Here is a 23,012-nt window from a genome sequence, read left to right on the forward strand (position 1 = left end):
AACGTCTTTAGAGTTCTTTTCATATGAAAGATTTATGGTCATTAATTTATTTCTAAGGACTCGAGGTTCACTCTTCTGCCGTTGTTATTTTTCTTCATCAGCACAACTATACAAAGAGACTCATTGCTTTGGCTGGTCTTCAAGTTGGTCGCTCCACTGATACCCCTTTGGAAGTAAATGTCAAATATCAACAAATGATGGTGACTTTCTATCTGAACCATCTCTATATCTCAATTATCTGACTATTATGCGTCCTGATATTTCATTTGTTGTGCAACAAATTAATTAATTTATGCAAGCCCCTACACATCTTCATTTAGCTGCAGTTCGACGTATTATTCGATATTTGAAAGATACTTCTCATCGTGGTTTGTTCTTTTGTGCAGAGTCTCCTATCACCTTAACAGCCTATAGTGATGTCGATTGGGTTGGTTGTTCTGATACACTCCGATCTATTACTGGATGGTGCATGTTTCTCGACAACTCTTTAATCTCTTAGAAGAGCAAGAAACAAGATCGAGTGTCTAAGTCATCTACTGAATCAAAATATCGCGCTATGTCCTCTGCTTGTTCTGAGATCATTTGGCTTCGTGGTGTGCTGAGTGAGCTTGGTTTTCCTCAGCTTGAGTCTACTTCTCTTCATGCAGATAATACTAGTGCTATCCATATTGCTGCTAATCCGTCTTTCATGAGCGCACAAAATACATTGAAGTGGATTGTTATTTCATTCGAGAAGTCTATGATGAGGGTGTTATTTCTCTTCCTCATATCACTTCTTATCTTCAGTCAGACGACTGATATATTTATTAAAGCTCTTTCTCGACAGCGTCATCAGTTTCTTGTCAGCAAATTGATGCTTCTTGACTAACCAACATCAATTTGAAGGGGGATATCAATCAGGAATAAATGAAATCAAACAGAATAAAGAGTTTCCTTCTTCGCAATACTGTAAAGAAGGAAATATTATATTTGCACGGATTCTTTCATTTTAGCTGAATATTTAGATAATGAATATGTATTAATTAAGTTACTTAATTTAGATTATACTGAATAATATGTACCTAAAATAGATTGTACAAACTATTATTTATTGGAATGAAAGCAAAGGAAAAGTCATTCAGTCTATTTGCTCAAAATATTGACAATTTATGGTCAACCAAGCATGGGGATCTCAGGGAACCCAAGAGCATGTAATTTGGCGTTATGTGTTTAAGACTTGCTAATATGGATGGATTAGGCATTGTAAAGACTTGAAAAATGTTTGGAATCTATGCAGATATGATAGGGAGCTTGTGTGAATTTTTGAAGTCATTTAGGGTTGTGATATGGGTCAAGTCAATTTACATAGTTTTGCTGGTTGAACTAGCTTGGAGTTTTTCCTACTTTTATTCTTGGGGAAGGAGCTAGAGTCATTTGAGTTTTGTAGAGGATGAAGATAGATGGTGCAAAATGGCACGTACTATTATGCATGACGCAACACTGCATTTTAATAGCAAGCACTATTTGCATCATATAAAATGACACGTAGAGCATTGCTCCCATGGCACAAACGAAGTTGATCAGAGAAGTTGATCAGACACACACAGACCACACACACACACATACCCTCAAACTCACAGAGACACTAATTACACCCAAGGTATAGAGCGCTGACTAGGTGATGAAGAGTCGATAGCCTTAGGAATGACTTCAATTTGAGAAGACACGTTGACTAGGTGGGGAAGTACTTCCATAGTTCAACCGAGACCATTACAAGATCAGGGACAACAATGTCTTTCTTCTTACAAGCCTTAGCGAGTTCTAGTCTTACTATTTTCCTCTTCTTTGAGCTCTTTTCTCTCCTCTTTCACATTCTTCTAATTCTCATTAAGAATCTCCGTGTTCACAAATTAGCTAAAGTCAAATGGCAAGAGAACGAAAAGCACAACCTCATAACCTTCTCATTGCCAAATGCCGAGGGCCTATAATAGGAAGCAAGTTAGGCTGACATGGATAAAACGATAAAGACATCAAATTTGTATAAATTTTTATATTGACAAACTTTTTTTCAATAATATTTTCTATTTATTTCTCTTGTGCGTTAAATGTGCAGCATTGCACTAACATAACTTTTTTAGAGAAAGTACAAGTAGTAATCTTAGCATAACTAACATAACTTTTTTAGAGAAAGTACAAGTAGTAGTAATCTTAGCATGAAAAAGCGGAGGAACCTCCCACCAAAAAAAACTGAGGAAGGCTCTAATTTTTTTCAAAAATTTATTTTTGCTCATTCTATCGTACTTTTCTCAGCTTTCTTCTAAAGATATAGGATAATTGTCTGACTAAATTTTTTCCATAAATGTACTAAGGGTAGAGACTTGCCTGCTAAGATGGATTTGGAAGCGAAGTTCAAAACAGACTTGCTAGTTGTGTTCAAGAAAGATCTTCACCAAGGGGAGAATTCACCAGCCAGATTTAAGGCTGACTACTCCTTAGAATCGAGGCGAACATGCCGATAGGGTTGAAGGAGGATTGTCAAGCTTATCAAATTTATTAGACCAAGCAAGCTTATTTATAGTTGTCCGATTAGGGTCAAAGAAGATTCAGCCATGGGATAAGTTGATAGACTCAACGAACTTGGTAGAACAAGCAAGCTCAGCTATAGTCATCCCCGACCCAGTGTTGCTTATTAATTTTCATTGGAGCAAAATACTTCTTTCAAGCTAGCCAGCTGAGCACCAGATTTAGTTTCAAGAGTACATGTCTCTTACATTTTACAGCTACAAATTGATTATCCTAATTATGCGTGCATGTATGCATGTATGCTTGTGCTCAAACGATGGCCCCCATCTATAAATAGGTGTAATGAGGGGAGCCTGCTTAATGCTAAATAAGGTTCTGATATATATATATATATATATATATACAAGGTTCTGATATTATCCACCAACAGATAAATCAGGAACCACTATATTTGTCTTGATTTATATTTCTTATTAACATATGGGACATGTTCTTTACTATCAACTTGATTTGGAATCAATCTGACACCATGATGTAGGCATATTATAATTTTAAAGTGACAAATAATGTTGTGTAATGGGTTGCAAATTCCAGAGTTTTTCCATAGCTTGGAAAAATCATGAGTTTCATTGTGAATTCAAATGCAACAACTTTCCCATATGATGCCATGGTGATCAAGAAAATAGATTTATCATGAATTTTATCATAAAAATTCCAATTAGTTGTGGCCAATCCTTCAACTTTTCTTCCATTTGCTATTTTCCTTAAATTTAGCCTATATGAAAAGTTGAATTCACTATTAGTAGTAAATGAGAGAATGATAATGGTAACTGAAACTCATCTCATTTATTGAACTTATTGTTGTTAGCCGTTGTTAGCATAGGGGAGGGACTAATGCTATGTGAAATGAATTATATTCCATTGATTTCAAAGCTTAGTTACAAGTTATATTATTGCCATTTAATATCCTAATAGTGAAATAAAAAATTATGTTTCAGGACATATCTAAGATAAAATAAGAAACATAAGATAACTTTTATATACTCTACATAAACCATTTGATAAATCAAGTCAAATATTTATCATTTTTTTTGATACTTGAAATAAAAAAAATACCTAAGAGTTCTTTTTTGTTTTAATTTTTTTCTTTTTAATTTGGGCAACTATTTTATAGAGAGAGATGGGAGGGTGGATTCAATCTCAGTTGGTCCAAATTTGAGTTTTTAGAAGTTTATACAAATTTGGTTTCCATAAATTGTATGAAGTTTAAATTTTGGCATGTCATTCTTAATCATAAAGTTATAGTACATGACCTTTTGTATTTTTATCTTAATTTATCTTCATTATATTTTTTTTTATCTTCATTGGAAGTTGTACTTAATATTATGTACTGGTTGGTTACTTTTTTGTATCGTATATAAGATTTACATTTAAATTTATAGAGTGCAGGACATTCCATATCAATGGTGGACATTTTTATGAGGCTGATGACTTGGGCTTATTATAAGTCTATGATCTAGTGTAAAAGTATTTTTTCTTGGTAATGAGAGTGATATCACTGGAGATAGATAAAGGCTCAATTGATACATAGCTATGACAATTATGCATATTTGGGCTTTATTATTTAGAGTTATTAGGATATAAAATGAGGATGTGCTTTCTAACAATGTGGTTTGTTGATTAAAAAGATTTATCATGGAGACTAGGTAAAATAAACTAAGCTTGCGTTGCTAAATGAATCTGAGTGTCGGGTTTAAAGAAGTCACTTACAGACAAATTGATAAAAGGAAAAAAAAAAAGAGAACAATATAGTCTTTAAATAAGGGTGATGATGATGGTGATGATGATAATAATGATACGACAATCCAATATAAAGAAAGGGCTAAATTAGTGGAGAATACGTTGTTTTCTCATGTATACTAATCTAATGAAACTTCAGGAGGATTCAAAGCCTTGTCTTAAAGTTTTTTATTTTTTAAACTTCGTGTAGCAATTTATTTGGTTTTTCTTTTTTAAACTGTGGCAATTTTTCTTTGGGATATTTACGTACACACCGCACAATCATTTTGTATTTACATATCTAACACCAAAAATTTGATATTTACATTTATAACATTTTAGTGCCATAAACCTATCCATTAAAAGGTGTACTTCACTTTTATGAAGTTAATAAATGTGGTATTTTTTATGTATTATTAAAGATTTTAGTGTTATGCATGTAAACATGAATGTTGAGGAGTTAGATATGTAAATATATAACAATTGTGTGGTATGTATGCCAAATGTCCCTTTATCTTGTACCCTAATGCAAGGATCATTCATTTTTTTTGTGCAATTGTAGAAGATTCCTGTGTAGAAACTGGAGGCTGACTGTCAAGAATTCTATTTCCATTAAATGTGGTTGTGTTTTTGGGGGCAGGTAGTAATCATGTAGGATAACTCAATTATGACGGATGAAGTAGATGCTAATACTGAAAAATTAACGTACTTTTTCTTATTTGATAGGGTTGAAAGAAATTTGCCTGTACTTTGCTTTACTATTTTCCTCTATAAATTTTGTGCATGCGAATTCAATATTAGTCTCTTAAAAATGCTTGGATATCACTCAACCGTCTCTATATATTGATTAACTTTTGAAACATTAAAATACAATCGATAGGGTCAAGCCATGGAAATGAAATAGTTAAACTTCAGCTGGGTAGTTGATGTGAAAAAATTGGTATGGCTTTGGTTGCTGCAAGGTAATTACGGGTTTATTTATTCTACTTGCAAAATTGGATATTTAAAGAGATTAATGAAATTTTGTTTAGCTGGAGGAGTGGACACTTCTATAATGTTGGTTTGCCAGCACAATGAACTATATGAAAATAATTTGCAAAGTTAACTTGTGATGTGTATGTGCCTACACAAGAGCACCCGTTTGAGGCGTGAGAGACTTATATTGACACCAACCTGTTGGAGGTTTTGTCTATAGTAAGTTTACATTCTCGAAACAGGCAAAGTGATTAGTGCTGTTAACTTTGGTGCTGTTCTTATCTTTGATTTCTTTGCTTTTAGTTCGTTTGGTGTTTTTTTCTCCCTTAGCCTTGGATTTTGTCTAGAACTGGGCCTAATAGTTGCATGCTAATATCGTAACTTGTACTCTCTTTGCTATATGCATTACAATTCATAGTTTTTTTTTCACAATATTTTCCATCCCTTTAGTCAAAAGCTTTTAAACTTATCTGAAATAGATGTACAGTACCTATTCAAGTATGAACAACCACAAATCAAGTATTATTAGCAAGATGGTTTAAAATATGAAGCAAGCCGTAAGGCTTCGCGTTAACTTTTTTTTTCTCCTTAAATTTGCATTCAATCTTACGCCTCATTGGGTATTATATTAGGCTTACACTTTGCATTTTATAAGGCCCATCTGATGGTGTGCCTTGCCTCAATGCTGGTGAAACGTGAATAATTAAATAGAGGGTTTTCTTTAAAGTGAATATAAGTAAAATAAACATAATAACATTGCTTATTAAAATAGTATAGAATTAAGAATCTAATTGAAATAATTATCATCAACATAATCATTATTTTAAAATCTAATAAATAGTCTTATTAATTATTGATTGAATAAGAGGAATGATTTTGATTAATTATAAGGAATGAGAAAATAAGAATATAATTCAGGATGAGGTAAGAGAGATAGTAATTCATTATGCCAATGATTTTAATTAAGGCCCATTGAGTGATAAGAGTGATGATGTCTTTTCAATTTAAAAATTCTAATATGCTATTTGTTGTCTTCTTACTTTGATGGAGGATGGTAGGAATGTGAGGGAGATTAATCGTATAATAAACTTATTATGAATTAAGTTATTATGTCTTACTTTGGTGTTTGCATAACTCTTTATATTTTAATGATCTGATGTTTGGATGTTGATATGCTTTTTGCAATTTGAATAATTTGTTATTTTTATTATATTGGGATGTTAATACGTTACTTTTTAATATTTTATTAGGTTAGGATGTTAAGATGTTACCTTTTAATTGTTTGAAACTTAATATAATATTTCTTACTTACAAAATTTGTTGATTTTAACGTTTGTACTTCAAAATGTCTCGAGACTAACTGATCGCCATAGGAAAAAAAATGACTTATATGTAAATGTACAATGTTAAATCTTGATTAATGGATAGTGATATCTAGGCATAATGGATTCAACTATATTTTCTTTTTTATTTAAAAAATTGGGATACTCAGAATATAACTTCTAGAGAATATTGAATGGCTCAAAGAAAGAAGTGTCTTCGGAGTATGATATGATAATTTGATGTCATGGATTCTAAAAGATAAATTTTATACAATGATAATTTAATTGGTGATGTTCAATGGATCTAATTATTGGATTGAAAAAAGTTATTAATAGATAAGTTGAGTGACATATGAAAATATCTTATGGATGTCTGGGCGAATTGTGAAGGATAAATCAAATGATATAGTGTATTGATGAGATGATTGTGGTGAGATTTAGTGAAGCAAATGCAATTGAAAATAAACTTAGGCATTTTTGGACATTTAATGAAGGGAGAAAATGCACTCATTAGACGATTAAAGACGAGTAGGAAGTATAAGGGCTAGACCAATGGCAACATTGCTGCAAGTTGTTTGAAATGAATTTAAAAGAATATATTTAATGTCTGTATATTCAATATGAATACATGGAAACTGAAAATTCATAAAGCCAATCATAAATAGTTGGGATATGATTATTGACAAAGATGATGATGTGAAAAATGACAACACTCATTTTGAAATTGTTGCATTGCTTTTATTTCATATTTTAGTTTTGTTTTATTGCCCATGGAATTTCACTTTGCTTTTTTATGATTTTCTTAATGTTTTCAAGAGTAAACATGTAGAACATATAGTAGGAAGCCCAATGCTATGCTCTTATATGTTTCCCTAATTATATACAAATCATAAGAATTAGGTAATGGAAAATTCAAGCAACAACAACAATAACAACAAAGCCTTGATCCTATTAAGTGGGGTCAGCTACATTAATCCTTTTTCTCCATTGCGTCCTATTTAGTGTCATATTTTTCATTAATTCTAATAAATTAAGATCATTTTTATACAGTACTCCCAAGTCTTCCTAGGTCTGTCTCTGTCTTTCGTAACATAAGTTAAATCTTAAACATCTACTCTCTTAATTGGATTATCAGATGGCCGACGTTTAATGTGACCGAACCATCTAAGACGACTCTCTCTAATTTTGTCCGTCACTGGAGCTACACCAACCCTATCACGGATATATTCATTTCACATTTTGTCTCTAAGTGTAAAGTCCACCTAATCATTCTCATCTCGACAACACTTAACTTAGTATTATGCTTCTCTTATAGAGCATTGCAAGTCTCACCACCATCTTATAAAATTTCCTTTCAATCTACTTTTCTATCACACAATAAGCTAATAAGCTCGAAGCATTCCTCAACTTCAACCAACCAACTTGAATTCTACTATTAACATCCCCATCTTTATCACCATCGCTTTGAACAATAAACCCGAGATACCTAATTCAATCACACCTTTTAATAATTTTATTACCCAAAGTTACACTTCTGTCACTAGAGCTACTACTACTAAAATTACAGTCCATTTATTCAGTTTTAGTTCTACTCAAACGAAGGCCTTTAGACTCTAATGTAGACCTCCATAATTCAAGTTTGTCCTACACGAGAAGGATATCATCAGCAAAAAGCATACACCAAATTACATCCTCCTGTAAATGTCTATTAAGACCATCCATAACTAAAGCAAAAAAGATATGGGCTTAAAGACGATCCCTGATGTAATCCAACAGGAACAGGAAAATATTTGGTCAATCCTCCATTATTTGGTCAATCCTCCACAATCCTCCATCAGTTCGAACACAAGTGACAACTCAAGTATACATATCTTTAATGACTTAAATATAAGTTATATTAACGCCTTTTTTCTCAAGAACTCTCCAAAGGACATCTCTTGGAGCTTTATCGTAAGTATTTTCTAAATCAATAAAAATAAAATATAGATCCCCCTTATTAACTCTAAATTTCTCCATCAAACCTCTCAATATGTATAGCTTCCATATTAGACCTGCCCGACAGAAATTCAAATTTATCATGAGAAATCTTTGTAATATATTTTAACCTATGTTCTATTACCCTCTCCTATAATTTTAAAGTATGACACATCAACTTAATTCCTCTATAATTTGCACACTCTTGTGCATCTCCTTTATTCTTAAAATGGGGACCAAAATACTCTTCTTTCACTCCTCAGGCATCTTTTTAGTTTTTAAAATAATATTAAAGAGTTTAGTAAGCCAAGAAACTCTCAAATCTCCTAAATATTTCCACACTTTAATTAGGATATCATCAGGTCCTACAGACTTTCTACACTTGGTTTTCTTTAAAGTCTCCTCAATTTCTTTTTTACTAATGCGACGATAAAAATAAAACGTTTTTTTATTATTAACGATACTAAGATCACTAAGGTCGATTGTATTATCAGAAACTTTATTAAAAAGTTCATCGAAATAATTCACACACCTATGTTGAAAATATTTTTCTAAGGGTCGATTGTATTATCAGAAACTTTATTAAAAAGTTTATCGAAATAATTCACCCACCTATGTTGAAAATATTTTTCTAAAAGTAATTTTTGATTTTCATCTCTAATACACTTTACTTGAGTTAAATCTTTACCTTTTGTTTTTTCTTTGTTTGGCTAGTTTATACATATGTTAGTTGTGTATTTTGGTTGTGCTGTCAGGTGCACTTTCACTTTAACTTTGTTCTGATTTAGTTAATGGTGTCAGAGCAAACAAGTAAAGCATATGTTAGGAAGCCAATGTTCTGATATTTTGTTTATACTTGTATGCGAATCATAAGAAAAAGGTAATGAAAAATTAATTTCAAGCATAATGGGAACTTTCTGTGCTCACATTAGGCTTTTCAGCTAATTACTACGTTTGATATATAAAACCTTTGTTTTCTGTCTGTCGGGATTGTTTCGTTTGATTAATTCCAACCTTTGCTTTAGTCCGCCAAGACATGCAATCAAACTATTCCCTGAGTCAAAGTTGCTGTGTATCCCTCCAGCCTCCTGAAAATGAGTCTTGAGAACTTTCATACAACTTTGACCTGTAACTACACTTTTTAGGTTTAGGACTCCATATTATGACTTTTCTGCTGAGGCTTGTAGACTTGTTAGTTGGCAACCAAAATCAAACTCTTACTGGCAACCTTCTAATACCTGATTATTATGTCAACTAACAAACCGCATGTGCTGCTTTTATTATGTCTATAATATCCATTCTGCCAGTGAAGGAATTGCTTAGTCCATAAATGGGGTACATTTTAGAAAACTAAATGTTTCAAGTTGAAATAATTTGATGCAGAAGGATTCAAAAACGTTTTCGATGTCAAATGGCTTAAATATAAGGTTTTCGATAAATAAATAATGTGCATAAAATGTCGAATTTGGTGAGAGTAGTCCATATGCTGTATCAATTTGTTAATTAGAAATACAGTCAAACTTAAGGTTGTTTTTCAATATGACGTTTGGTTCTTCTAGAATAAATATAGAATTTTTTCTGATAATATTTTAAGCGGCTGCTTGTCATTGCAATCACATTCAAATGTGTGCTGGATTGTGGATGGCACTGTGCAACTTCATTATTTTTTTGTTGTAGTTGAGAACAGGGTAGAAGGCTATTGATGTGCCTTGGTTTTTGTTCGTTGTTTTGAACAACCTGATAATTACCGCAAAGTTTGGCTTACTTTTCATCAAATTTGTTTATCTTAATCATGTAAAACAATTGCATCAGAGTGGAAATGCCATTGCTGTTTCAAGAGATCACAAGCCTGATCAAACAGATGAGAGACAGAGAATTGAGGACGCTGGAGGTTTTGTTATCTGGGCTGGCACATGGCGCGTTGGTGGTATATATATATCAAATTTTATTTTTGTATGTCTTAGTAAGATGTCCTGCAGGCACATGGCGCGTTGGTGGTGTATTAGCTGTTTCCCGTGCATTTGGTGATCGTTTCTTGAAGCAGTATGTGGTTGCAGATCCTGAAATTCAGGTAAAAATCAATCTAAGTGCATCTATGTTTATTTTCAAACTGTTAACTGCATAAATTATGTAGGTTTCTGCAGATGGTTAAGCATTTATATAGGGTTGTAAAAACAGTTCAATATCATGCACATCTTGTTGGTTGTTTGTATTCAGCTAGTTCATTAAGCAAGCGAGCTGGATTTGAACACGATTTTTTTTATGCTTCCACTAAAAATGTGAACACAAATAAAATCCATCTCTATTATGATTTGTTGGACAAGTGTTTGGTATATGTAACTAAATATAATTGCCTTTATTTTTAGAATAATAACATGAGCCTCTTTTATCAGTTTTGTGTTTTACCATTCAAAAGCTTCTGAAGTGCTTATATTATGGAAAGACGTGCTTAACTTTTCTAATGTACTATAAGAAACACATTTTTTTATACAATTGGAACTATCAATCAATAAGTTTTTGATGCAATTAATGGTGATTAGCTCGACTAGCATATACTCTATTTGTGCTCGGCTCAAAAATTAACACGCAGTACACAAACTTTTTTTTTACTCGTTAATAATGTTGAGCTCGTTTGTATTTGGCTCAATAATAACAAACTCAGCTGACCGGAAGTTCATAACTCATTCGTGTTTGGGCTGCATATGCCCATACATTCTTCTCATATACCAGTTTTGGCATAGTAATAATATATGTAGTATGATCTCATAGATGTTCATCATTCTTAATATTTTCCTCATCTTTCATGGAACAATAGGAAGAGGTGGTTGATGGATCTCTAGAGTTCCTCATCCTCGCAAGTGATGGACTGTGGGATGTAGTCTCCAATGAGGTAGTTCTGAATTTTTAGTTATAAATGTTAGCATGGATCACATTCCTCTGAAAATAATAGCTTTGTGATGTCTGCATGCAAATTAACCCAGGAGGCTGTAGCCATGGTCAAACCCATTGAAGACCCAGAACAGGCTGCAAAGAACCTGCTGCAGGAGGCTTCCCTTAGGGGAAGTGCTGACAATATAACCTGTGTCGTCGTGCGGTTTCTTGGTTGCATTAGTGAGGATAACACTCACAGCGTACAAGAGCAGTGAGGTTGGAATAAAATTCACTTATAAAGCTTTTCTCTAGTAAAGCAAAAGGCATCAGAGGAAGGTATGTTTTGCATATTTCAGTACTGCAAGCAATGAAAAGGAATTGATTTTGCTAGCTCAAGGTAGGTTTTTTTCTGGAACGGCTGTTGCTTGAAGGACGTAATGTTTTTCTTTTCTCAATCTAATCTCTTAGGTTGTAATGAATTTGTTTCTAAATAGAGCCCAGTTTGGTGTCGACATGCTTCTGAAAACTATCTGGTGATTTGTTCTGTTGATCGTGTATATGCTTCTTATATACATTTTTTTTCAGGCCAAACTTTTAGAGTTGGTTTTGGTTTTATTCATTTTAGGTTCTGGTGAAAGCCTTAAATTCACATTTCTGATTTAATTTTTTTAGTTTAATTTTTTGCATTTGTTTTCAGTTTTTTTTTTAAAGGAAGATTTACATTCTACCTCTCAATTCTTGCATATTTCATATCTAACGTCTAAATTTCAAAGTTTTCATAGATGCCACCTTACCTATACATTCAAAGGTGTATTTCACTTTTTAAAAGTTGAAATAGTGGCACTTTTGATGTGATATGGATGATTTGGGTGGCATAAATGTAAAAAGTAAAGGTTTCAGTGTTATATAATAATTGGGTGGTATGTAATGTATGTAAATGACTCATTTTTATTATTAGAATTGCAAGCATCTTAAAATATTTTAAATATCTATTAATCTTGAATCTGTTACAATTTGAAGTAACTAGTAGGAAATGATACTTTTTTAAGGCCTGTGTCCACCATGAAGAGGAAAAAGGGGAAGGTATTAACGTATATACCACACAATCCGTATGTATTTACTCATCGAGCATCAAAACTTTCTTATTTGCATAGAAAATACTCGAATCCTTAATATCATATAAAAAATATTACTCTGACTAACTTTTTGTAACGGAAATATACCTTCTCATGGATAGGTTGACAATAAAGTGTTATACATGTTAATATCAAATTTTAGGTTCAAGATATGTAAATAAATAAGAACATTAGGGTATGTCTAGATTTCTGAAAAATGAAGCTGCAAAATGTGATACCAAGTGCAATGGTTATATAGGATTTAGTTTTAGGTGCAAAATCTGTAAATAATTGAGAATTGTCTAGTATGTGTTACATTTTGCAAATAAACATTGTTGCGAAATGTGGCTCTTAGGGTGGCATGGCGTTAATTGTGTTATTATTTTTTAAATTATATCTATTAGTATTACGTCTTATTTTATTTTTATATTTATTGAGTATTACATGCTGATTTAAATTTGTTTTCCTACATAAATTTGAATAACTTTTATTGAACGATCTGCTAGTTGCAGAATTATAGTGGTAGGGGTTATTTCTCGTAATCCCAATCTTTTAAATACTAATAATAGCATAAGGTTGATGTTTGCTTCTAGATCACATAAAGCTTTCTCATTAAATTTGTCTCCTATTGCACATGGAATTGTAGAACTATCAAGATCTTTGGTATCAAGATCTTTAAGTTTTTCATGAAGCTTTTTATGAATTATAGCACTGCACTCCTTACTAAGTGGAACTGTTTCAATATCTTCAAATTTTCTTTTCTTGTTAAAAATATCTTTCATAAACTTTACATAGCTTGACATTTGTTCTAGAACTTCAACAAATGGAATATTAATTGTAAGCTTCTTAAAAAATTTCAAAAATTTTGAAAATTGTTTATCTAACTTTTGTTATCGAAGCCTCTGAGGAAATAAAGGTGGTGGTTTTTCTAAATCAACTTTAAGTGGAGAAATAGGTCTCTCTAAACCTTTCGGAGCGTCCTCTTTTAGTTCTTCAATCTCTTCTCTCTACTTTAGTCTCTTTTTGAACTCTACCTTCCAATTCTCTTCCACTTTTTAGTTGAATGACTTTTACTTGCTCTTCATTCTGGTTTTTCAGATTTACTTCTGTATTACTAATAAGTGTTCCTTGGGATCCGTTAATGAATTTGCTTGTCCCAATTGATTCTCAATATTCTCAATATTTCATTCTCAATATTTCTAATTATAGCTCATTGACTTTATAATTGATTTCCCATTTGTAACACCACTTCTTTTATAGACAATTTCTTCTACTTAAATTGTGGATTATTGTTAAAACCTGAAGGATACGTAGGTCTATAATTATTATTCGTTTGGTTGTTCTAGTTTCTCAATGTGTTTACTTGATTGTTCACCCATTGTTGATTACTACCACACGAAGTATTATTCTAGTTAAAGTTAAGATGGTTCTTCTAACCTGGGTTATAATTATTTGAATATGAGTTATTCTGCTTATTGTTTATGACATTCAAAGTTTCTAATGATGCTTGAGAATCTACTATTTGGCATAATTAATTCTCTTCAATCATAAAAATTGGTTGAGAAAAATTCATTCTAAATTAGTCTAACTTCCTGTCAACCTTCCTTGAAATTGCTGCACCTTGATTTGCTAGCATGGAAAAAGCAGCAGTTTCATTAATATTGGCTACTTTCTTAAGATTTATTCTTTCAGAAGGCCATTGAAAATTATTTGTAGCAATTTCTTCAATTAAATCATAAGCGTTATGAACTGATTTTGACATCAATGAACCATCAGCAACGACATCGATAATAGATCTAAGAGATCTAACTAATCCATTATAAAACGTTTGAATTATTAATCAATCTAGTATAGCATGGTGTGGACACTTTCTTAAGAGTTCTATAAATCGTTCCCATGCTTCATAAATAGATTCCCCTTCAAACTGACAAAAAGATGTAATATCATTTCTAAGCTACGCAGTTTTTTATGGTGGAAAATATTTAGTAAGGAATTTCTGCTCTAAATCACTCCAAGTTCTGATAAATTCAGATGATAATGAAATTTAACCACATCTTAGCTTTATCTCTCAATGAGAAAGGAAATAATCTAAGTCTTATAACTAATCTTATAACATCATCTGATACACCATCATATTTAAATGTATCACACAATTCTAGAAAATTGGCAAGATGTAAATTTGGATCTTTAGTTGGTGCTCCCTCAAACTGATTATTCGATATCATTGGATAATAATAGGTTTAAGTTCGAATGAATTAGCCACTATAACGGTTTTTTGAATACTACAATGAAGTTCATCAACCGTAGTTTGTATAATCTCTTAAATGTCTAAACTCTTCAACATTTTGATTATTTCAATTTGTCATTTCTTGATTTTTTTTAGTATTTTTTTAATTTTTTAATTTTTCTAATAGTTCTTTTTAATTCAGAATCGTAAGACACAAGTCCTGCGGAACCTGAACTACACATACATTACTATAAAAACATATAAAATGAAATAAAATAAAATAAAAATAAAAACACAAACAAGAACTTTATATAAAAACAACACTATAATATTCCTACAATAAATCTTAAAGTTTAAATAAAACTTTGTAAAAATAGAAATTTTCCTTTCTAAAAACTTCTTTTTGAAAATTTTTGCAAATTTCTGTAATCTAAATCTTTTTTTTTTAACCTCCCCGACAACGGTGCCAAAAATTTGATCACGACTTTCTATATAGATGTAAAATGCGATGCATGTGATTATATGTTTAATAGTTATTCTTAATTTGCAATAAAGTCAAAAAGCTTGATCCAAAGTAAAAGCTAGGTAAGTTTTCTACTATGAAACAAATAAGAATACAATTATAATCTTTAAATATGAGATATTACGCAAGTATACATATCATTATCAAGTAATATATGACTTTTTGATTAAGCCCCGAATATCAAACCCACATGGAGATTAGCAATATGCACTTTAAAAAACTAGAAATTTTAGAAATTTTAGAAATTTTAGATGACAAAAATCTACTTGGCAAAATATTCTTACTTAAAACTTAAGATGTTAAAATAGGAATGCAAATTTGATTCTTTTTGTAATTTTGGGTTTATGAAAATAAAGTAACTAATTAACTTAACTAAATATTTGCAAGATGAAGGCAGTATAAGTAAAATATTTTTTTCCTTATCATGAATCAGTAATAAGTAGAGAAATTATGTTATGAAAGTATTTTAAATGTGTTGTGTCAAATATGAGTAATAATATTCTTTACCTTACTAGAGATGCTATGCAGAACATTGGTTAATCTATATTTTGAATAGTCTTGAAGATCGGGTAGGTAGGGACGATACTAGCTCTCACTCTAGAGTTCCCTCTCCTCCCTCCACTTGGAGGCTAACATCTCATATTAAAATCTAAAACTATACATCAAATTGGGGGGCTTTAGCCTGTCACTCTAAAGTCCTTTAATTCTACACCTTTGAAAAGTTTATTTCCCTATTTATTTGCACTCAACCTCATGAACTACATTCTCATCCATGAATCAATATGTGATTCTAAACCATTTGTTGACTGAGACAATACCATCTCAAATCTTACATGATCTTACAACAAGTATTAACATCTTAATTGGTCAAATCAAGAAGTAAATGAAGTGCAAGCTTTCAAATCATCACAACTTCTTCCAAAATTGAAGCATAATACTTCACACAACTTTCTTTCAACACTTAATCACTTATCATTTTATGAAAAAAGATAAAGAAACTTACTCAGAATCCATGGAAAAAACATGACTACATATGAGTTTAAAAGTAGAAATCATGCACAAAAATAAGAAATCTAAATTAAAACCAAGTGTAGTCACAAAGATAAACACTTATCTCAACTCCTCTCTTCTAAATGTCTTGAAGTTCTTTTTAATTCTCTTCCTTCCCTCTCAATACAAACTAAACACTTAAAATAAAAAAGAAAGTGGCCGGCGGCGGCTGCGACTTGGATGGATTACGGCTGTAAAATCTGATGGGTGGTTGGCCTTCTGTCTTGCTGATCCAAGCCTTCTTTAATAAAAATCCAAAAGGTGCTTTTATGTCCCTTCAAAATGTGTCTTCATTCAACGAATCTTCTAGAAGTTGCATCCTAAAAAGCCAATTGAATGAATTTTCATGTCTTGAATGAATTTTCATGTCTGAATTTTCATGTCCATGGGATATTTCTCATGTTTTTACCAAGGGTTGCTTCAAACATCTCTTTGAAAATTCTTCTAAATTCAATGAATCATCAAATAACTACTTCTAATGCTTAAGCATGGGGTATCTGGCACTTAGGCGCGAGCCTCTAACGCTTAGGTGTCCTAGTTCATTTTTGCTCCAAATTTGACCCTTTTTTACTCCTTTTAGTATTTTTCATCCATTTGATTGTACCTAAAAGAAAAACACACAAATACCTTTCATTAAACCGCAGTATCTCAAAAATAGTTATAAAAATGTGTATAAAAATATTATATATTTTAGGTGTATCAGTGGTGCTTCTCAGTTTGGCATTTTTCGGCAACTAAGGTGGCCAACCGAACTAGGGGAGCTCTCCATCTAGCTCAGGGAACCCGGTGCTGGAGATTGGTGAAGTCAATTATGGGTTTCCATGTGTAAAGGTATTGGACCAAACTAGAAAAGGGTTAAGCCAATTTATGGGGGACTTGGCTCACGCTTAGCCGACATGGCTTGCACCAAATTGGGAGAGTGAGAAAATCAAGCTTGAAAGGGTTTCCATGAATTCCATTTGGAGTTGATTAAATCATGTCATCTTAAACAAAGGGCTTGATTAATTTGATTGATGTGATGAGGGGAAGGGTTAATTTTGTCATGCGGGCTTTTTTTCATTTCAAACGAAATTGAAGTTTGGCTTGGTTTTTTGTGCTTTTAAGAGTGGTGATGAGAAATTGATTTTGGGCTTTTAATTTGATTTAAATGGTATTGAAAATTGGTCATGTGGAATTTCATGAGCTCTTGAATCCATCATGATGAAGTTTAGGACATAATGTGGTGAAATTGAATTTAATTTATGGGGTTCAAATTTAGAGTAAATTGGCTTGAGGTGGATTTGAGTGAATTTGGATTTAGACTTCGAAAATTTTGAATTTGGGTTTGGAATTGAGTAGGATTGGGTTTTAATATCAAATTGAGTGGAATTGGGGTGAATTTGGTGCAAATTGGGGTAATCAGGGAATTTTGGTGGGAATCAGAGATTTTGATCAAAATTGGACATTTTTGTCAATTTGGGGAATTTTGCCAATTTTTTGCAATTTTGAGTAGGTTTAGGTAATTTGGGAGAATTTTGATTGATTTTGATGTCAAATTAGGTATTTGGACAATTTTGGGGATTTTTGGAAAATTGGTGGTATTTTGGTCATTTTGGCTATTTTGGGTAATTAGGGTAAATTTTGGTGATTTAGGGTTTAGGATAACCCTTGGGTGTATTTGGATTGGATTTTGGCTAAATTGGATGAGTTGGGACAACTTTGTGGATTTTTGGAATTTTGCTAACTTTTGAGTAGGTTTTGGGTTATGGATGTGGTGATGGGGTGTGAGGTGTGTGTGTGAGTGTATATGTGAATGTCCAAGTCACAAGGGTCTCCCTAAGCTCTTGATCCTATGAGAAATCATCTTTTGAGTTTTCACCCGCTGTTCTCAACCACCAAAGTGCTGGAGGTATAAGACCACCCCTTTGGAACTTCAAAAAAAGAGCCAGGAAGTTATTTGAATTTATAGGTTGAGTGGGTTTCATCAATAGTCTTCTAGGATAGTCAATAGGAAAGTTAGGGGTGCTCAATTTATATAGGGAGCCATGGCTGCCATCAGGGCAAGCTAGGGTGGCCGAGAGGACACTCAAGTGGAGGGATAAACAACGCAATTTGCCAATAGGAGTGAGCTAGCTCAGGGAGTCCTAATTTTGGGTTTTAGCCATTTGGGACCTCTCGGGCATGTTGTTTTCTAGCCACTAGACTGACTGACCATGGCTGAGCTAGTGCTAGCTACGTTAGGGAGTTTAGTGGAGTTAATGGTGAAAACCTTGGGAGCTTGGAAGGCTGGTTGGTAAGATCTCATTGGTTTAGCCAATTTTAGGAAGAAATCCCCTAATTCAAAGGACCCTTGGTCCATGGCACCGCTAGGGTGGGCTAGGTGGGTCTTGGCTGGCTATTAGGGTCTAAATGTGGCTGTGGTGGCCAAGGTTGGGCTAGACCAAGTGGCTTAAGGTGAATTTAGTGTTTGGGTTCAAGACCATGGTTTAGACTTGGACTTGGGTTTGGGCTTGGCTAGAGTTTGGATTTAGGTCAATTGAGGGTTCAACTTAGTGTAGAATATTGTCATGAGTGATTGGGAAGTCAATTGAGTGGAAATTGAGAGGTTATGAAGTTTAATTTGGAGGAATTTGGATTTTTTAGCAAAATTGGGGGTTTTGAGTTAAATTGGATTTGGGTTAGGTTTGGGTTAGGCTTGAGTTTGGTTCTAGGCCAATTGAGGGTTCAAATTGGTCTAGGGGAGTGTTATGAGGAGTTTAGGATTCAAAATTGGGGAAATTGGATTGGTTATGCGGTTCAATTTAATGGAATTTTAAGGTATGGTTAACTTGGGGATTTTGGCCCAAAATTGAAATTAGGGTTTGTAGGTTGGTTCAATTGGGCTCCAAATTGATTTAGGGTGGGATTGGAATGTTGAAACTAAGTTTGGAATTGAAATTGGCTGAGATTGTAATGAATTTTGTGGAAATTGAAGTTCATTTGGGGACTTTAAGCATTTAGGGACAATTTGGGAATTTCGCCTAAATTTGGTGGATTTGGGGACAATTGGAGTCAATGAGTGGTTAGGATTGTTTTTTGGGACATTTAGGGTGAACTTGGAAATTTTGGAGCATGAGGGGTATTTTGGTAAGTTTGGTCATTTTTGGAGTATCTTGGGAATTTTGAGAATTTTGGGGTGTTTTGGGCAATTTGAGTGCTTTGAAATGGTTTGAGATGATTTTTGAAGAGAATTTAAGAATTTGTGCAATTTTTGAAAAATTAGGGTTTTAAGGGCATTTTGATAATTATGGAAAATTTTAGGGGCAAAGGGTCAAAATTGGGTATTTGAGCAAAATTGAGATTCAATGAAGAGGCTAATCACAAAAGTACCTATATGGCGCCATGAGACCAAGGAAATCCTCTATTTTAGATCCTCCATGTGTTGGTCCTAGCTATCCTTGCCAAAGGTTAAGGGTTTGGGAGACCACCCACATGAGTTTTTAAAAGAGCAGGGAATCAGGCGAAACATGCTTGGTTTACGATTTTAGGTTGTGAGTGAAAGTGAGGGGTTCAAGTGTGTGTTTGTGAGACTAAACAAGACCACACCACCCTGGGCTAACCCTAAGGCCAGACAGTCTTATGGGGACTCCTCTTAAGCTTCCCTATGCTGGTTCTATCCTACTAAGTACTAGAGGTTAGAACCAAACAATGTGGAACTCCAAGAAAAGCAAAGAGACGTGTTTAGAATTTCTAAGGGGGTACGGTTTCATTACCAGTCCTCCAGATCCTAGGCTTCTAAAGAAGAAAGACTAGACCTCAACAAAAGTGAGGTCAACAGGCCCAAAATGACGCGTATACCTCATTTGAAAGAGGGAAATGCAAAGAGTCCAATAGTGCAATTAGTTTTGAAAAAGGCGGCCTCTAGCTCAATATATCTTAATTTGAGGTAGCCATGTGATCATGGGTGATTATGACAAACAATTTTGACTTTAACTCATCTCGTAAAGAAAACATAAGAAATTTGGCGGCGCTACTAATTTTTTTATAAAAGTGAGCCCCATATTAAGATATTTTAGGTCAAAATGTGGGGGCCAATTGTAGGATAGAAAATTTTGATAAATTTTGAGAGAGAACTTTTTAGTTGGGTTTTAATGGATTAAATTAAGTTTTTTTAGCTTAAATTTTGCTTGTTTAAGGTTTGGCTTCATATTAAGTCCATCTTGAGTTGATTACGAGGCATATTCTTGTTATTATTGAAATTATCATGGGTTTAACGGGCCTCGAAAGAGAGTCCAATTTGAACAAGGAGGAGTTCATTTAAAAAAAATTGATGATCCAGGTGCACTCACAAAGTCCATTTTAAAAATAACATTTTATTGAAAGACTTTATGTTGTACTATTTTAATGCATAAAAATCCAAAATATAAAATTTTACATAAAAAGTGTGCCCATGATAGTCAAACTAGTTTTCACACTCTTCACATGAGATTATGAACATTTTGCAACTTAAAAGAATTTAATTTTGATCATCGGATTGATTTATAGAAAAAAATGATAATTTCAGCGTGTTGAAGCACTATTCATGTTTTAAAAGTTAAACTGAAGAGTTTCACATAAAAATTATAGCATATAATCATGAAATTTATTTGCAGGATCTTTATATGTGATAATAAACATCATGCAACATTCAGAATGGAGGGTCAACTTAAGTGGCGTTCAATTGGATTTAAATTAAGAAAAATGGTAACCGAAAAGTGAGGTCAACAATAGAAACCAAGAAAGCTAGCCTCATCTTAATTAGTGAACCACTCTTCAAAGATGCAAAACAAAATTTCCTATTTCAATCTTTAATCCTATTCTCAAGGATAAGAAGTTGGACCCCAATCTTTGAGAACTGGATGAATTCTTTCTCATCGACCCTTATGGCGAATAGCCCTCTAAAAAGGCCAACCGATTACTAAATCTTCAACACCTCATGTACACGACAAACACAGTGGACCCAACAAATGAATTTAACATTATTTAAGTTGGTTCAACACCATAATCATAAGAATTAAAGATGATTTCCACCAGCTCCTGACAAAGTAATAATCGTAGCACAAGAGAAGAAAAATCTATTATCATACACCGAGTTTGCCATTTCTTCTTTATTTGATGTCGTAAGGAAGTTGGAGGAATCAGAGACGTATTCTAGTCGGGCCAATGTAGAGCCAATTTAATGGTCTTGTAGAGCATCTTAGCTTGGCTTAAGTTAATGACCACAATGAATGCATGCCATCACCCTGTAAAGAAACAAACATGGAGAAAATAATGAGCGTAAAAACATGGATTGGAATAGCGACACAAGTGGAATAATCACAATGGAACCCTTTTTTATAATGTAAGAGACCATAATTGACAACTATAATAAGGTAAAAAACAGGGTGCTAGATACAAAGAGTAACATTTAATAGAATAGTCAAGTCATCACATAAACCAAAGCACCAAAATTATATCCTTTATACAATTAAATCATAAATTTTTTTAATGTGATTTTGTTCAAGTAAATTTAAGCAATCGCAATCAATCAATAAAAAATATAAAAATTCTATATAAGGAATTGAAATGATCTTGATAAATATTCAACCAAATTATTCTCTCTTTATTAGAAACGCTCCCCCAGCTTTAAAATAGTTTATGTGACTTGACTCAGCCTGGTCTTGAAGAACAAAACATTTGTTTACAAGCCCTAGTTCACCTCCCCCGTAGCATCTGATTGTATATTCAAGCTCAGCTGACCAACATTTTCTGTTAGATATTCATGGTATCAAAGTTTACTGCAAGTAAAATGCACTATAAAAATATAGAAGGGATGTGAAAACAATATATATTTCTTCTTGCATTAATAGACTAACAAGATGCTTTACAAATTGTCTGATCTGGTCTAATGTTGATATCTGATATTGTATGTATCATATTTGACTAACCTAGACTTCTTGGTGATGGTGCCCCCACAGTCAATCGTCATCTACAAAGGAGGATCCTTAGTAGACTTCTTGGTGATGGTGCCCCCACAGTCAATCGCCATCTACAAAGGAGGATCCTTAGTTAGATTATCGATTGGTGAGTCAAACTTTATGATAGTTGCTCCCACAAGAGTCATCATTGACGTATCTCTCGTTGAAAGCAAGTCTCCCTTCCTCCGCTACATCACCAATTTGTATCATTTATGGTCGCTCAAACACATCCTTTTATTTAACAAACGTCGCAACAACTCTTCAACTTGGATGTTTTTGATTGCCATGGCATATCAAGCGAATGTTAAATAACCAATTCTGAATGCGGAAAAAAGAAGATGAACTGCAAATGTGCTCAACATACGTCTCATTGTTTTATTTATATGAGTCAAAATCCAGAATTTGATGCACGTCATAAGTGGCATTTAAATTTTATAATAATTCAATGTATTAATTCTCTAATTTTTATTGAGTGATAACTTTATAAGAGATGAGAGAATAGATAAACTAAATATGTACATCCTAAAGCAAACAAGGCATATCAATAGGAGCAAGAATCTAAGTGGGTCTCCTTTTAGATCAACGCCTTTTAAAGGATCCAACGCAAAGCTTGAAAGATAAATGTGGCTTAGCCTCATCAGCTCATACACTCATCAAGTGAGACGAACAACTAAGTAATATTACATTATGGATGCCAAAGCCAAGATTCCCAAGTCATTA

General features: G+C 33.0%; 1 protein-coding gene across 3 annotated transcripts in view; it reads left to right on the forward strand.

Annotated features, from left to right (window-relative positions):
• LOC110025787 (probable protein phosphatase 2C 59) overlaps positions 1-11,935 on the forward strand; it is a 23,173-nt gene extending 11,238 nt beyond the window's left edge. For all 3 annotated transcript variants that reach the window (XM_020726442.1, XM_020726444.1, XM_020726443.1), the window contains 4 exons: positions 10,375-10,461; positions 10,532-10,623; positions 11,368-11,442; positions 11,534-11,935. In XM_020726442.1, the coding sequence (XP_020582101.1) occupies positions 10,375-10,461; positions 10,532-10,623; positions 11,368-11,442; positions 11,534-11,698 (419 nt within the window). In that variant the 3' untranslated portion in view covers positions 11,699-11,935. The remainder of the gene's footprint in view (positions 1-10,374; positions 10,462-10,531; positions 10,624-11,367; positions 11,443-11,533) is intronic.
• Positions 11,936-23,012: the final 11,077 nt, after the last annotated feature.

The sequence above is a fragment of the Phalaenopsis equestris genome, unplaced genomic scaffold (assembly GCF_001263595.1).
Source record: "Phalaenopsis equestris unplaced genomic scaffold, ASM126359v1 Scaffold000331, whole genome shotgun sequence".
NCBI classification, from domain to species: Eukaryota; Viridiplantae; Streptophyta; class Magnoliopsida; order Asparagales; family Orchidaceae; genus Phalaenopsis; species Phalaenopsis equestris.